General features: G+C 41.8%; 1 protein-coding gene across 1 annotated transcript in view; it reads left to right on the forward strand.

Moving 5' to 3' along the window:
• The window catches only part of frmd4a (FERM domain containing 4A), a 109415-nt gene that overhangs the window by 13729 nt on the left and 78191 nt on the right, over nt 1-17495 (forward strand). Inside the window, exon 2 of the mRNA XM_053623519.1 lies at nt 16917-16982. Coding sequence (XP_053479494.1) covers nt 16917-16982 — 66 coding nt within the window. The remainder of the gene's footprint in view (nt 1-16916; nt 16983-17495) is intronic.

The raw sequence follows: 17495 nt of genomic DNA on the forward strand, positions 1-17495 counted from the left end.
CACACAGGTACTGTATGTTTTTGTTACAGTTGGGAAGCAAGGCAGGCTACCAATTAAGGTCATCCTTAAATGAACACTTTATTTTTCAACCTAATCTCCATTCAAAACATCTGTAGCAAATAGGTGATAGGCAAGAATTTCAACATGTTTCGCTATACTGAGAAAAGAATGAAGCTTTTAACTCAGGACTCATTTATAATGGAAGTCTAAGGGTTTTCAATTCTGTTAGTATAACACAAAGTCAAATCTATAACTGTTTACACTTTAAATTAGAAGTCTTAAAATGACACAGACATGACAAAATGTCTTACAGAAGCTGCTCATGTGGAGGTTTATCTAATTTTCTAACACAGGAGCAGTAAAAAAAAAAAAAATCAGGCTCCTTAAACCGTTTCTAAGGTACTGTGATATTGTGTAACATGTATGAGGCTATTCACATGAAATTTTAACCAGACATCAGTATTAACTCAGGAAATCCACACATATAAACAATTCACAACATTAAAGTCCATAAATGAAGTTATGTGTAATAAAGTGGACTGACACGGGGAAAAAGTATTGAACACGCTAACTGAAATTTATTTAATACTTAGTGGAGAAGGTTTTTTTTGTAATGACAGCTTCAAGACACTTCCTGTATGAAAAAATTAATGGGCCGTAGTATTCAGGTGTGATATTGGTCCATTCTTCTAAACATACTGTCTTTAAATCTTGTTCAACTGGATTTAAGTCAGGTGATTGACTGGGCCATTCTAACACGTTGATTTTTTTCTCTGAAACCAATTGAGAGTTTCCTTTGCTGTATGCTTTGGATCATTGTCCTGCTGGAAGTCCACCCACGTCTCATCTTCATCATCCTGGTGGATGGCAGCAGATTCTTCTCAAGAATCTCCGGGTAAAGGGCTCCATTCATCGTTCCTTCAATTATATGAAGTCTGTCAGTACCATGTGATGAAAAACAGCCCCACACCATGATGTCTCCACCTCCAAGCTTCACTGTTGGTATAGTGTTTTTAGGGTGATGTGCAGTGCCATTTCTTCTCCAAACATTGTGTGTAGTATAACAGCCAAAAAGTTCAATTTTGCTCTCGTCTGACCAGACTACACTCTCCCAGTATTTCATAGGCTTGTTCAAATGAGTTGTAGCAAACTTTAAACGAGCTTCGACATGCCTTTTCTTCAGTAATGGAGTCTTGCAGGGTGAGCATTCATAGAGGCCATGGCGGTGGAATGCATTTCCTATTGTTTTCTCTGTGCTGATGGCACCTGCTGCCTCCAAGTGTTTCTGGAGCTCTTTCCGAATGGTCCTTGGCTCTTGGGCTACTCTTCTGACTATTCTTCTGACTCCCTGCTCAGAAATCTTGCGAGGAGCTCCTGTGTGTAGCCGGTTGATGATGGAGTGATGTTGCTTCCACTTGTGGATAATGGCCCCAATGGTGCTTACTGGAGGATTCAGAATTTTTTAAATATGTCTGTATCCGATTCCATCAATATATTTCACAACAATAAGGTTGTGAAGGTCTTGGGAGAGTTCTTTGCTTTTACCCTTCATGAGGTGTTTCTTGTGTGACACCTTGGTAACGAAAAGCCTTTTTGTAGACCATCAATTTACTAACCCAGCTGATATTAATTTTCACAGATAGGGGGTATAATTACTTACGGAGTTCACCTGGTTCCTGGCCTTACTTTGCCTTGGAGAACTGCTTTTTCTTAGCGTGATCAATACTTTTTTCCCCATGTCATTCCACTTTATTACACATAACTTTATTTATGGACTTTAAAGTTTATGAATTCTTTATACTTATAGATTTCCTGAATTAATACTGATGTCTGGTGAAAATTTCATGTGAATAGCCTCATTGGAAATATGATGACACGTTCAATACTTATTTCCCCCACTGTATATATTAGATTACTTTAAGAAAAAGTAAACGAGTAAACTTCTTACACTGTGCATGATCAAGTGGAAATGCAGATGTTTGAAAGTGAGTGTAACCACAACCAAAATCACAAATTGAAAAAGAGCTTAATTTAAAGATCAATTTAACTGAAGACGTTTCACACTGTCTCAATCACACTGATTGCCCTTAGACTTTCATTATGGCTAAGATTTGAGCTGAGCTTTTTCTCAGTGAAGGAAAGGCACCAAAATACTTGGTGCTGGTTATCATAAATACTCTACAGACATGGTTTACTATTATGATACTATACTGATCCACTGATGTCACCAAAAATAGGAAAGTCCTTGGACATTATCTCTTTTACAGGCTTTCTGTCAAGGACAGATTTCCAATTTGCATAATTTTTCAAAGGAAGCACTTTTGGAAAGTAGTTTATATAGGTCATGAGCTGTACTCTCTTTTAACCATCTACTTTACATCTACATATCATCTACATGTCCTTATCTAATCTTGCTCCATGTTTCCTCCAAATACCGTATGGTGACCCTCTAACCTGTCCTGACATTCACCCAGGCTGCCCCCCAAACTGCATTAGTAGCCCCATAGCCCCATAACACATTTCTCTCAACTCTGAGCCTCAGCCTGAGGCCACGGGACAGAAATAACCAAACTCAGTGGCCTCTAATGAGAACCACATTTCCCTAAGTGAGAGAGAGAGAGAGAGAGAGAGAGAGAGAGAGAGCGCATGAGTGAGAGAGACATTGTCCTTAAAACTAGTCGTAGATATATCTGGCAACTGTTCTCCAACTTTCTTTGCATGAAATGTATAAATGTTTTGTTTCTGTTCCTCCTCAGGACAATTTGGCCACAAACGAGCACTAACTGACATTTCGCATGTCGCTTGAACAGGAGGAGGGATCAGGCTGTTTGAAGTTTATTTTAGAAAATCCGCTCATCCAATCAGGACCGTGTGAGCTTGGCCGTTCCCATCCATTCCACGGCTCCCCCAATGCATCATGGGCTTCTGTGGTGAAATGTCCAGAACCCTATGTTCTCTCTCTCCCGCTCTCTCTCTCGTTCACTCTTAAACAACAGGCTCTTGTGACAGAGTGTTCAGACCTGCGCCCAAAGGAAGCAGTCTGACGTTAAAATATGTCAAATCCTGCACAGAAATCATGTGGGACTGTTTGAATTGGACAAGCAAACAGTGGTAGTGCTGCAACCGTCCGTTCTAATCGCTGTGGCACCCGCTCTAGTCCCATGATTTTCATTTAAACTTCCTGAATATAGCTCCAGGGTTTCACTGGAAACTTAATTTCCATTTTTATTAATAAAATTATATGAAGGAGCAAAGAATAACCATGCAGCTGATTAACCAACATCTCTAATAAATATGTGATGCCCTTTTTTATGTGCATGTGTGTGTGTGTCTTAGAAAAATGCCTGCAAATTTTTGCATAATTGTTATTTTATCACTGCAGTTAAAGTTAAAGCACAGTTTACTTTAAAAAAAAAAAATACGTTTGATCTCAGGGGAGGTTTTAAGTGGAAAGTTTAAGTTCATTCCACTTCCACATGAGCTTAGAAAAGAAGCTGGTGATGTCATTGCTCATGTCCCAGTCCTCATGTGGTTGGTCATTTAGAGACCCAGACCTGCAGATTTCATGCCGCTATCATGCAAGCAATGGCAGTGAGCAGGCTGACATGCCTTTTACATATGCCAGTGGAGACACTGACAAAAACGCTTCTCATTTTTATAGAGCTGGCAGTAAATCTGTGTGGAATTTGAAAATTCAAGGTTGCATTCACGTGTGGTTAAGTGACCGTTGGTGAAGGGTGTGAGCATGCACGTAAGGTCACACATATGGAGCTGCAGTTTTAAACCCTTTCATACGCCCTTTGTCAGCAAGCCAAACCAAACCAAATGGGGTAGCTGGGGAAGAAGTCTGAATTAGAAACGGAGATGTGGGAGAAGGTGGAGAGTAAGAAAGAGAGAGAGAGAGAGAGAGAGAGAGAGAGAGAGAGAGGAACCGTTTCCCACATGCTGAGCTTTTCGATGGCAAAATCCAGATGTTGGACTGATGATCTACATAAAAAGTAGTAGTGATGTGATTTGTGAATCACGTTACTGATTCAACTCAAACAAACCAATTTAAGTAAATCATACAGTGCAAATTCTCCATCTTCCCTACAAATGGCAAAGTGCATCATGGGATACATCCTTCAGACACTAATATATGCAGTGCATTGTGGGATTTCAGGACTATCATGGATATCCTGCAGTATGCTGTCAGACATGATTTTAAAATGACAAAACTTCTAACAAGTATACAGTATGTAGTGAACAGTATTTTATTAAACATAGCTCGATTTCAAACAAGGTTTAGCTAGCCAGCTAACTAAAGAAAAAACCCGTCTTCATGTTGCATAAACACGTAATGACGTATCTACGTATCAGCGGTTTATTTAAAAAATGGTATGGTCCATTGTGGGGGTGTTTGAAAATGTAACGTACGTGTTTTCAACGACTGGGAGGAAAACATATTTCACTGATGTCTATTAAAATACTCTTATAAAATATTTTAAGCACCAACCGCCATCCTTTCTATGTGCTTCTTTCGTGACATTAAAGTATGAACTATGGAGACAGACCCCCCCCCCCCCCCCCGTGAAAAGACAAATAGAAATTGATTCATTCGTACTTAAGAATCGACTAGGCGAAAAGACTTGTTCGTTTAAAAAAGAGTCGATTCGTTGGTGAATCACATCATCGGTGTTGTACTCTTCCCGCCCTCCTCCTCCTCCATAACCCTTCCCCCTCCATTCATCCTCTTTCTCTTCTTTTCCCACAAAAGCAAAACGATACAATCACAGCCGTGGGAAGGTCGCGCAGTGCCGAAAGCGATACACACGGCACCGAGCCGATTCTCTTCTCTGATGCTTGCGCTCGCGCTTTATTTATGTTTGTATGTTAGCAAGGTTTCTGCTGTGCTAAAAAAAAAAAAAAAACAAAAAAAAACCCAGAGAGGAGGTGTATGCGAGACGGGGGTCGACCCCGGTAGACAGAGCACGGAGAGCAGAGTCATTCCGCGACAGCTGAACTAGAAGAAAGGAGGAAAAAGCGCTACGTGTGGCGGGAGATGGGACGCGGCTCGGCGCGGCTGCGCTCCATCCGGTCCGCGCGCGCTGAGCGAGAGAGCGAGCTCCTCTGACACACCGGACACAATGGCACGGATGCTCGCACTGATTTAGGCCGGGAGATACAAACCTCTGTGTGGGTGTGCGCGTGCGTGTTTGTTTGTTTGTGTTGAGGATTTATACAGCGCGAGAGAACGCGTGTTTCACAAAGCGGTGGAAATTCATGCGCGCGGAAGCTTGATATTCCCGAGGTGAGGATCATCACGTCCTTCTCATCCGGATGCTAGCACCATACCATGATCTCTCTCTCTCTCTCTCTCTCTCTCTCTCTCTCTCTCTGTCTCTGATGTAATGTGCCATGATGTTGTCTATGCAATGCAATCCTTATATAAATGCAAAAACACATAAACACGTTATATGTCATTATTACTGGGACGATAAGTTAACATGGAGAGCATCTGTACTTTATTGTGTTTATTGCACGTGCAATGTGATGCTTCTGCTCAGTTAACTATAACTTATATGACATGCTTTTGGTTGTTATTATGTTTCAGCATTTGATTACTATAGTAATGCGTTAAGACGGTTCTAGAAAGTGATGCAAGGCTCATGTGCTCGTGTGTGTTTGTGTGTGTGTGTGTGTGCGCGCGCGCGCGCTCGTGCATGCATACAAGGATGAGAGTTTGCATGCAAACTTGTGCTCTTCTTGCCTCTGTGTGATGGCTACGTATTGATGTGAAGTCATCATGAGGAGCTAAATCCCTGTTGAATATGTCAAAGGAGAGTAATGATTTGCTGAAAGAAATCTGCACACTGCTATGTCAGTGTTTTGGGCGCATTATAGGAAAGCCTAGCACAGACAGGAGTGTGCATGTGTTTGCAGGTTTGTAGGCATAACCTGTGTGTGTGTGCGCGCGCGCGCGTGTGTGTGTGTGTGTGTGTGCTGCAGTCTTACTCAACTGCTCATCTCTGCACTGCAGGGCATCAGTGGCAGCAGCAGCTCAGTACCAGTCTACCCCTATCACCTGTCCTGTATACTGACACTGGCACAATGCAGAATCAGAGGGAGAGAGAGATTAATGATGAGGGCAGCATGGTGCCAGCTACCCCCTAATACCAGTCTGGGATATTGACCCTGCATTCTACACAATGCTATAACAGAGAGAGAGAGAGAGAGAGAGAGAGAGGCAGATTAACACCAAAATCAGTGCAATTTGGTGGATTAGATTTTTCATCCTGTCTTTACTTTTTTCCCCTTGATGATTGCTTGAGTTGTGTATGATTTAAACTTCTCAGCCTGTTTCATACATAGTAGTCCTATGGTCATGTCAGCTTGTCAGCTAGTCGGCTTCTCAGTGCAGGATTTAGTGGCGTGATCCTCTGACGACGCCTCAAACAGGACACTGAGGTCAGCATTTAATCTGTACGGTAGACTGAATTCTCTTGGCTTATGTGCACTCACTGCACTCAGCCACCCTGGACTGCTGTGGAAATTCACTGCATAGCTCTCATTTGCTGGCTGTGTGTTCTTTCTAAGACGTGGTTGTTAAATACAACAGCTCGCCGTCGGTTAGCCTGTAATAAAGCGCCGAGCATGCTGAAATGATATACACACACATATTCAGTAGATATGATAATAAGATTAAAGTAGTCACTCCACCCATGAATCCTCTTATGGATGATGTATAATTTTCAGAGTCACTGGATTGCTCGTAAGAGTCACGGTGCTTAAAAAAAAAGGAAAGAAAAAAAGATAAGATTTCAGTTATCTTCCCCTAGACAGCACGCAAAGGTATGGGTCTGTGTAGGGCAAAAATAGATCACGATACTCGAGGACATTTCTACGATACACGATGCGTATCACGATATATAATTTAGCTAACAAACTAAAATAAACAAAAAAAACATATTAAAGTGAGTTTGACTTTTCTTTATGGTGCACCTATTGTGGTTTTGAAACGTGCCTAATTTTGTTGTAAAGGTCTCATACAATAGATTTACATGCATCTGAGGTCAAAAAACACTTTAACGTACTCATAATTTAAACTGCAGCATTACCTTTTTTTCCCCCAGTGTCACAAACGACTCATTAAATGATTCGTTCTAAAGGATTCATTCTAAACTCCTCCTTTCAGAGAGCATACTCTGCTCTGATTGGTCAGACGTCCCAGTCTGTTGAGATTGGTCTACCGTTTCAAAAAGAAAACGCCCACTACCATAACTAGTATGAGCTCCATCTGGAGAGAAAAAAAAAATAAAGACCAGAGGCGGGGCTTTTTGTTACAAACAAGGTTAGTACAGGAAGTAAAGTCCGGAATCACTAAGGACTCGTTTCAGCTGTTCAGAATCGGTTCCTTCTTTTGGGAGTCGATAACTCCGTTTGTCCTGCTCTTTGACTTTTGAAACTTTGCAGGCGCTTTTACATTCACAAACAGCTACATATATAACACACTACATGAAAGGAAATATTTGAAAAACCGTAATAGGTGCACTTTAATGCGTACAAATACAAAGAAGATTAAGCTAAAATTTTTTTACATCAAATCAACAGCATCCATTCGGTTCATTTCTAATTATTAAAAACTTTAAAAAAAAATACATCTTCATACCAACGATATCTCGAAAAAGTGTATCGCGTAATCCTTTCTCATGATATCTATAGTATAACGATATATCGCCCAGCCCTAGGTCTGCGATTGCGTGATTGTGGTGCAGCTCAAAGAAACAGACGTAAAGAATGCAATTTTTGGTCACGCTCATAGACTTTCTAGACTTTCGGTAAGACTGCAACGAAATAAACAGTTCTGTTTTACAAACCCAACCTCGATCTCCTGCATCTGGAGCCAAAATGCCATTACCACAGACAGTCATTTTGGCCTGTTGTGCTGTTCTGAGAAACGAACTTAAGTCCCGTGTACCGAAAACTTGGAATGGAAGGACAGCTGTTGTGGAAATCTCATTACAGGTAAACGCGAATTCATCACACATAAGCGCAAGGTGACTGTGCATCCTTGTCCACCGCTCGGAAGAAGGGATTCATTGTGTCACGATTACAGGAGAGACTGTTACAAAGCATTACGTGGCTAACTACATCCACAGACACACACCTGCTCCCACACTGCTTCCTTCACATCACCAGGCTGTCATTACACGACCAGTGGCAGGTCTAATGCTTGTTTATTGGTGCTAAGAAGCTTGTTGAATTTTAACGGGTGAACAAAGTTCCTAAGTTTCTCAAAGCACAAATGAGATTTTATTAATGAGTACGTTTTCTTCTACCACAGCTAGGGCTGCACAATTAATCGAATATCGACCTCGGTTAAGATTTTGACTGCACACGATGACATGAACACGATCGACTGCCAGATTGACGTTTAAAGTTCGTCCGACGCTCATAGAAAACTCCGCTGCATATCGAATCAAGCGCTTCCTAAACTTACAGCCAGTCACCAAGAGCGGTGCAGGGATGACGTCATTTTGTAACGCCAAATCCCGGAAACGAGTAAGCTCGCGCTGCATGCTTCGCTTCAGGTTTCAGAGCGCGCTGCGTGCTCCAGCGCTTGCACGAGGGGAAATCATGATATTAACATTTTGCTAAATGTGTGTGAATGTGTATGTGAGTGTGCCCTGTGATGGATTGGCACCCTGTCCAGGGTGTACCCCGCCTTGTGCCCGATGCTCCCTGGGATAGGCTCCAGGTTCCCCCACGACCCTGAAAAAGGATAAAGCGGTATAGAAGATGGATGGATGGATGGATGGATGGATGGAGATGATGCACTTTAAGGACCAGTCTAATTTGATGCAAAGATTTGTACATTAGCAGGAATGTAGCACAACATGGTGGTGAAAGCAGCGGTCTGTTTATTTAAATGTGAAAGTGCAATCAAAATCAGTGAATCGTGATAAATAATCGTGATCCCAATATCGATCAAAATAATCGTGATTATCATTTTGACCATAATCATGCAGCCCTAACCACAGCGCTGTTGAATGCTCGATTCCGATTGGTCAGTAGATGTTAATTAATTTTCTATAACAGCAGCTCTGAGAGTAGGTCTGCCTCGGGCAAGGTTTTATTGACATTCTTGTTTATTAATGTGCTCGTTTATGTAATTTCCACTGAAACAGGAAGCCAGATAGGGACATATCGAGTGGCTCCTCCCCCTTTTAAAATAGCCAATAGTGTTTAGCTTACCTCATAGCCACAACGGTTAGCACCATGGACGCGAGCCCGAGTAATAAGGATGCGTTGGATTCACTTCTTAACCAACGTACAGTTGGAAAACTGAATAAAACGCACGTGTCCAAACAGCCCAAGACACGTTTACGACACATGCTTGCTGATATGAGTTCTCTCGCTCAACAACGGCAACGTTGGCAAAGTGATCTGTATAACGTCCTGGGCGGGACACTATAGATTCTAGAAAGCGTTTGATTGGACAGAAAATCTGACGAGAAGCTGAAGTGCAGAATGATGTCATCAAAATTGTTGCTCCGTATCGGTGGTAGAGAGAGTGTACATTTTCAATGCATATATTCTTCTGAATGCGAATCTTGTCATTGTTTTGGAGCGCACGAGCTTCTAGATAACCTCAAGGCTGACATATTCATACTAAAAGCAAAAAAAAAACTTCCATTTTGATTTCACGGGGACTTTAAGAGAGAGAGACAAAACAAGAGGATACAGAGCGAGGAAATGGCTGTTTATTACTGTTACAGCGTAAGTGATTACAGGAACTTCATTTGAGGACGTTTTAATAACATTAAACCGACTTATTATGGATGAAAATGACACCTAATAGATTTTTTTAAATGTTAGTGTTGGATTTCCATGTATCTCAGGAATATAATTACTATGTCTTCCAGACCTCCTTCAGCCCTTTCAGCCTGTTCTACAATTACTTCTATTAACTTTACTCTTAGTTCTGTGCTGCTTTGAGCTAGAAAGTGTGGTTTACCGTGGAGCGTTCAGGCCTGGGGGGGGGTCTAAAATGAACACACACTGACTTCATGCATGCTCACACAGACATCCCACTTTATTCATGCAGAGCAGAAGTATTTATACACATTGATAACGGCAGTGCGTGGACGCTTTCTACTGGTGCAGGGGCCAGCCAGATAGACAAAACAAAACACACAGCACACTATGAAAATAAGTCTCTTCAAGAGACAGAAAATACATGTGCTAGCTATAAGAAAGGATGGCAGTTGATCAGCTTATTTAAAGAGGTAATTAAATGTATACATTCATCATAGGTATTTAATAGCACAGAGACGCACAAACAGAAACTACAACCCAGTATTCCCCGTATCCAAGGTGTCTTAATACAGTTCAAAATATGAGAGTACATGATATAAGAGAATTTCCTTTCAGTTAGCGTTGCCAATTTTTGTCTGGTGTAAGAACAATAATACCCTCCAGAACATGCTGTTATTAGAATCAGCTTGTGGTGGAACAGCTACACTGCTATAACAATACGCACGCAAGTGTTTTCTTCCTTACTTACGCTATGACGGGAAATCTGTCACCATCACCATATGTACTGTACCTGGATGGATAGAATCAACAGAGCGAGAGCGCTTCTAGCGTGAAAATGAATGAAGCTGAGAAAATGTGCAGTATTTATTCAATTTTGAATATATATATATATATATATATATATATATATATATATATATATATATATAGGATTTATTCATTTGGTCATGGCGAAGAGTTCAGAGAAGGTGATCGCTAGATTAAACTGCAGAAGGTTTAAGAGAATATGCCTCGCTCTGATGACCATGAATCACTCTAAATTATAAAATGGTTGGGATCTTGGCCTGGGCTTCAATCCGAGTATTTTGAAGCTCGGTGTTGACTTCTGAAGCGTGTCATTTGGCGAGAGCTTTAAACCGAGACCGATGCGCTGATGCAGTGAAGTATTTGGTTTTGGGCGCTCAGGTGACCGTGGCCATGGTTTTGGAGGATGTGCCTAACAGGAAGGTGTATTTAAGAAGGGTTTAAGGAGTTAAGAAAAGGTTTGAGGCAAAAGGAGTGATGAGTGTGCTGGGTGGGATGAGAACAGTGTTTACAAACTGTGGCATGGCTGAGAGAAATTTGTCACATTTCTTCTGCTTGGAAAAAAACAAAAAAAATCCACTTCACAAGTCAATAACAAACTCACAGAGCAGTGTTTAGGTGGAGACTGAGACTGAGGGTGAACTCCCTCACAAAAACACACACACACACACGGTTCGGTAAAATTAGGTCCCGCCCGTCTCGCCTGTGCAGGCTTCAGCTGTTTAGACGGCTGTGTTTAGACACTGGCATGGGAGAAACACAGGAATGAAGGGATGTGTTTTCTTTCTCTGATTTCCCCCCACCTCCACCTTCCTCAGCGTGGAGGAAATGTGAGCCGTCCTGCTTTTATCAGCTCCATTGTTTGTGATCCTCAGGGATGGAGTTTCCTGAAGGAGGCCAGAGAGCTGCACATGTTCCCCAGCTTGGCTCTCATCACTACCAGCCACACTGAAGTGTTTAAGAAATCTCTCTCGCTCTCTCTGTTTCTCCCCGCCCCTCACGATTTCCTTTTGAACTTAGCCTACATATGGATTCGGAGATGTTAGACGAGCGTGTGAGTGTTAGCAGCGCCGGTTCCGTGTAGACCTGAGTGATTGCGTGCTCATATATCTACCTCGAGACGTAAGAGGAAGCGCATGGGAAAGAGAAGAAAGTAAAGACGGGACGCCATTTTTCATGCTGAAGGATGAGCAGGATGATGGCTTGGTGTTGCTAGAAACATTTGTTAATAAGTCTGGGGGCAGGGTGGATGTTTGGACCACCTCAGCTGATGTGCCAGCTAAAGCAACGGCGTGCTTTAATGACCAAGATGTGCTCCTGGGCCTGTCCGGGGCTTTGTTCTTCACAGATGTGTGTGTGTGTGTGTATTTCCGCCTGCCTTCAGTAGGATGTTTACCATTTCACTTGGCACAGCAGTGGCAATGTGAACACGTGCACACATGCTCCAGGCTTTGTGAAACATGAGGCAAAAAAAAAAAACCCCAGTGATTATGATTCCATGCTTTCTGAATATGTTACAATATTACATGATTTTCTCCTCTTATATCGGAATATATTCCCAGCATATTGCAACATTCACTCTATACGCTAGACGCACGTATGCCAGGACACGCATCGCAATTTTATGCGCTCGCAAAAAGCACTCTCAGTGAGTATGTTTACATGGACAACAATAATCCGATATTAACCCGATTAAGACGATACTCTGATTAAGAAACTAGCACGTAAACAGCAATTTCTGATTTCTTAATCTGACTAAAGTCATACTCGAAGTAAACACAAATGGAATTAAGACGCGTGGAGTATTCCTGTTTTAGTCGCATTATGGAAGTGCGTTACAGACATGTACACACCTTAATCACACTATTAACGTCGTGTGGGAGTTTTCACCGCATTTTGCGACAGGACACGATCACACACGGCAGCGCTCAACCGTTTGACGGCAAACAAGAGAGCATGGCTGCGTCCCAAACCGCATACTTACGTAGTACAGTATATAATAGGTGAAATACACGTATTTTAGCTACTATATAGTAGTAAGTACGCGGTTTGGGACGCAGCCCACGGCTTCAAGCAGTCGTCTATTAGCACGTACAGCATGACAAATAATTAACTGCACTTGAAGCGTTCGTAAAATTAAAAATAAAAACACCCAAAACTGTATACGGTCCCATAATGAAGATGAACTATATGTCGATACGTGAAATTCTGGAGGGAACGTCGGACGGCGTGGCGTGGTGACGTAACGACGTGTGCCGTTAATCGATCTATGTTCTGTAACATGTAAAACAGGAACATGAAAGGAATATTCTAAAAGCGACTCATGTAAACACCTTAATCACAATATTGTCTTACTCAGAATGTCAGTAATTAGATTACCGCTGTCCATGTAAACATAGACATTGAGTCTGAAATTAAAGTTCAATTTGGCAAGGCTGGAGCACGCCAAAACATGGGACGCGCCTACTGACATGGCCAAAAAGCTCAGGATTAAAGAGGAATTGTGAGCTCAGTAGTGAAGAGAATATGTCGGTAATTATACAGTAAATGAAGTTATTATTAGGCCTGATTAGAGACTGTCATGTCAGATTAAGTAGATATGTGGAAGGTATTAATACAGCTAATATGACGTTTGATTAAGGATTTGTATAAAGGTGTCTCATTAAGCTGGAGTAAATGTTTTATGGTGGAATTCAGCTTGTGGAAAATGAGCAATGTCACGAAAGTACTGTTTAAAGAGTTGAAGTTCTGTAATGATGTGTATTTTCCTGATAAAAGCAGTCCAACTGACAAGCAGTATTAAAAGACTCGGTTTGTCTAAATCGTTCTTTGACCAGTTCGTACATGAGGTTTTGTTTTGTGATTGTTACGGCCAAAAAGTTTTAATCGATTTTGCTGCGGCTTTTATCCAAATTTGAGTTTCTTGGAAATTTTTTTTTTTTTTTGTGGAAAACGACTCGAATTGCACGAGATTGTTTTGCACAGTGATGTTTGTTGGTAAATGAGAACTTTTAGCCGTACTCATATTTGCCGAAGAGGGCTTTGGCTGAATGCACGTTGTGATGATGTCACATGACACGTCTTGGCCCAGCTGTGTGGAAATCGACGGTAAATTTGAAAAATCGCAAGCTCCTCAGAATATAGCGGCGTTTCATTGATTTTGCGTTAATTCCCGTGAAAAGAATCTTGGAGGGACTGTTTGACAAAGGGACGAAAATAGTCTCACGTTCTTACACATTCTGTCATACATTGAAAATACTGTGGAGCTTTAGAGATAGCACCGCTCCAACATCCGGTATCGGTATCGGACCGATAGCGGCATAAAATGGTGGAATCGGAAATCAGATAAAAAAAAAAAGAAGGAATTCGATTTGATCCTGTAACAAACGGAAAAGTTTGGAATCAGATTCGGAAAGTATTTGATTTTTAAAAATAAAGAATTTTAAAGTCCCTGTAAAGTGCCTTGAAACGCGTAGCGTCGTTCGACGTGTTAACGTAATTTCCACGGGAACAGGAAGTCAGGGCGGGACATATCAAGTGGCACCTCCCTCTTTTCAAAAAGTGGATCCTCCCCCTTTTAGCTTACTTCAGCCGTACTTGATGGGTTCGTACCGTGGATTTTTTTAATATTAGGGGCGGGACACGTCAGATTCTGAAGTGAAAATCTGATACGAAGCTGAAGTGCAGAATGACGTCATCAAAATTGTTAATCCGTGTTGGTGGTAGAGAGAGACAGTAAATTATGAATGCCTATATCTTCTAACTGTATCATCTGACTTTTTATGTTATCCTCCCTCAAAATGTATATGTAAGAGGGGAAGAAGGGTATTATGTATATGCATGTGCGTTGTAGATTACATGATTGTGCTTGTACACCACTTTCGTACATAACACACAGAGGTTTTTGGGGTTTTTTTTGTGGGAGAAAGTCTGTCTTTGAAATTCAGCCATTCACCTCCTTTTGTAATGCCGATCCATTGTGCGCGGACCAGGCTAGCGGAGCCATGCTAATGTCGTGTTAGCGTCACTGTTTACAGACGGGTAACATATAGCATATGGCTGTATGGATGTGTGTTCCAGATGTTTGAATTCAGTAAAGCAGTCGTCTGAATTCGGCTGTAAGGACATTTTTCACCTCTTGCCAATGATTTCATAAAGCGTTGACAAAAAAAAACAACCCACGCTATTGCTAGTGCTATTTCATTGTGGTTCGATATGGCAGCCTAGCCCACTAGATAACTGATAAATGCTACTTTATGTGCTAGCTGCTGAGTCTAAACACGTTTCGCAGACTGACAGACGTAAAAACATTTATTTATACGTTCGGTTGTTGTGTGTTTCTCGCCCAGATTCTCTCATCTATGGCGGTGACCGAGAAATGTTCTTGACCGAGATGAAACCAGTGTTTGATTACACGTTTCATACTCCAGAACTACCAGATAAAGGCAGTAGATATTCTCAACTACTTTTCCGAAGTACAGCCAGACGTTAGAACTTAATCTTTAACAGTTTTTATCATCCTTTATGATTTTTTTTTTTTGGTCCAAAGAATCGAAATATAGCCACTGAATCTTTTCAGACTTTCCGGGGCTCTGTAGTACTGAAACTTTGATTCGGCCTGGGCATCTGGAGCTGTAGCCCCGAAGTAGGGATATCTGATCGATATCTTTTCGTTTGCGATACGCCGGTAGAAATTCTCCTCACGATATGAATTAGTCTTCCCGTGATAATAAGGATAAAGCCTAATTGATGACGTATTTCTGTGAGCGACGGTGTGCGATCCATTCGCAGCTCACGTGCAGAGTGAAAACGAGTACGGCAGAAGGCAGACGTGAAGCTGAGGAGGAGTTTATCACTAAACGAGGAGCTACTGTACCTCTACAATCTGGAACTGGTTCCGTTCCAGAAAATCTGTTTTATTTTTAGATCAATGTTTGTGTTTCTGAGGCTCTCAAGCTCACAGCTATCACTTGTAGCTAAAAACATTGATATATTTTATATCCTCACTGATATCGTTATCGCAGTAAATACCAGAAAATATCGCGATATAGTTTTAAGTCCGTATCGCCCGTCCCTACCCCGAAGATTTTTTTCTTTAGCCCCGAATAATTCTCCACTTGGAGCAGTTTGTCGCTACGTAACTGAATGTCAGGAAAAGATGATGTTGTGATTTTGTATCTTCAGTGAACGGAGTGTTGTATTTTATCCTCAGTGAGCAATCCCTCAGGAAAATATGTGGAAATACTCGTGTCTTATTGGCTGTCAGCTCTCAGTTCTGCCAAACGCTCGCTCACACAGTCAGTGTGAGGGGGAAAATGAATATACGGTAATTTTTGGACAGATAAATGTACTTCGCTTGGCACTCTAGCAGCTAAACCCATACAGTGATAGCTTAGTTGTGTGTCCCTTTGGCTAGCGATACCAAACCAGCCTAGTCTCGCGTTAGACAGCCAAAAGGTTTTATAGCGTATCGGTCCGGTAGTCCTGCAAACTGTGAGAACACCCGAGGGCAAGTTTTATTATAAATCCAACTTTTTTGTCCAGTTTTCACATTTTTTAAGTAAGAAAATGATGAAACCGAGAATGGAATCAGTCTATTTAGAAGTACGTTTTTAAAAGGTTTTTTTGATGGAGAAGAATCTGGGCTCAGTCCCGGATGATTAACAGTCCAGCTAACGCCCCTGTCGTTGCCTTTTGAGAACCCAGCGCTATTCAGAACAGGTTTTGTCATCTTCTGTAAATCCTTTATGACGCTGTAGTGTGTTTCATACATGGAAAAGGCTTCTCCTCTTTCACCATCATATTTATTGATATAATAATAATAATAATAATAATGATAATAATGCATTGTGCGATATGGTATTGTACGAAGCTTTATAAACCATGCTTGTGTATGTGTGTGTGTGTGTTGGTTGAGAGAAATGAAGAGGTGGAGTGAATGTGTTTTATGAGGTTATGAGGTCATGCATGTAATATTCAGTCTATAACTGATAAAGCAGTTATATTTAATCTGTATCATGAACCGAGTAAAACAAAAAAAAAGCGTGAAACGAACGATTAACGTGAAAGTGCTCAGGTTCATGAAAGAAAAAACAGCCTGCATGCCAAGTACGATTGAATTCTTTTGGATCAGCGAGCGCGCACGTGGGTGCAGAAGAGTGTAGACGTGGGCGTGTGCGTGGAAAAAGTGTTGCTATTCTCGTCCTATCATGACGACCCAGTATTTACGGTTGATTTCACCCTTCCATGTGCCATGGCTGATCTGTCTCACTGTCTTTCTCTCTCTCTCTCTCTCTCTCTCTCTCTCTCTGTAGATGACGGAGGGCCGGAGATGTCAGGTCCATCTCCTGGACGACAGGAAATTGGAGCTCCTTGTGCAGGTGAGCCACTCGTCATCCCCCCTCGCCCCTTCCCCCGAATCTGTCATACACCAGTATCTTGAAAACTTTTCACAGCAGCGCCATCTATTCTCATTACGCAGTATTACACGAAGCTCGGTGGTGCGATACAGTAATCGCGCAGACTTTGCACTCGTTGACTTTTACAGCGCCGCACTGCAAAGGTGCGAGAGCCGTGTCTGTGTTTATGAGTGTTTATCAGTGTCTCAGATTTCCTCTCGCTTGTGCGAGAAGGGAAATCCTCTCTGCTCCTTTGAGAGTTAATTACCACCTCCCTGATAGAGGAGGACTCTTTGTGTGTGTCTGTGAGAGACCGAGAGATTCGAGCTCAGTTGTCTAATCTTTCTTTGGCATCTCTGTTCCGTTTCTGCGGACACAGCGGTTCAGCGGTGATTGTACAGTGATGCCGCTTTTGCTGCTTTGGTTCAGTGTTTCAGATTTGAAATGGTGGGCGGGGCTGAAGTGGAGAATGTCAGTAGTTACCTGTTTATTTGG

Source organism: Ictalurus furcatus, chromosome 4 (genome assembly GCF_023375685.1).
Source record: "Ictalurus furcatus strain D&B chromosome 4, Billie_1.0, whole genome shotgun sequence".
NCBI classification, from domain to species: Eukaryota; Metazoa; Chordata; class Actinopteri; order Siluriformes; family Ictaluridae; genus Ictalurus; species Ictalurus furcatus.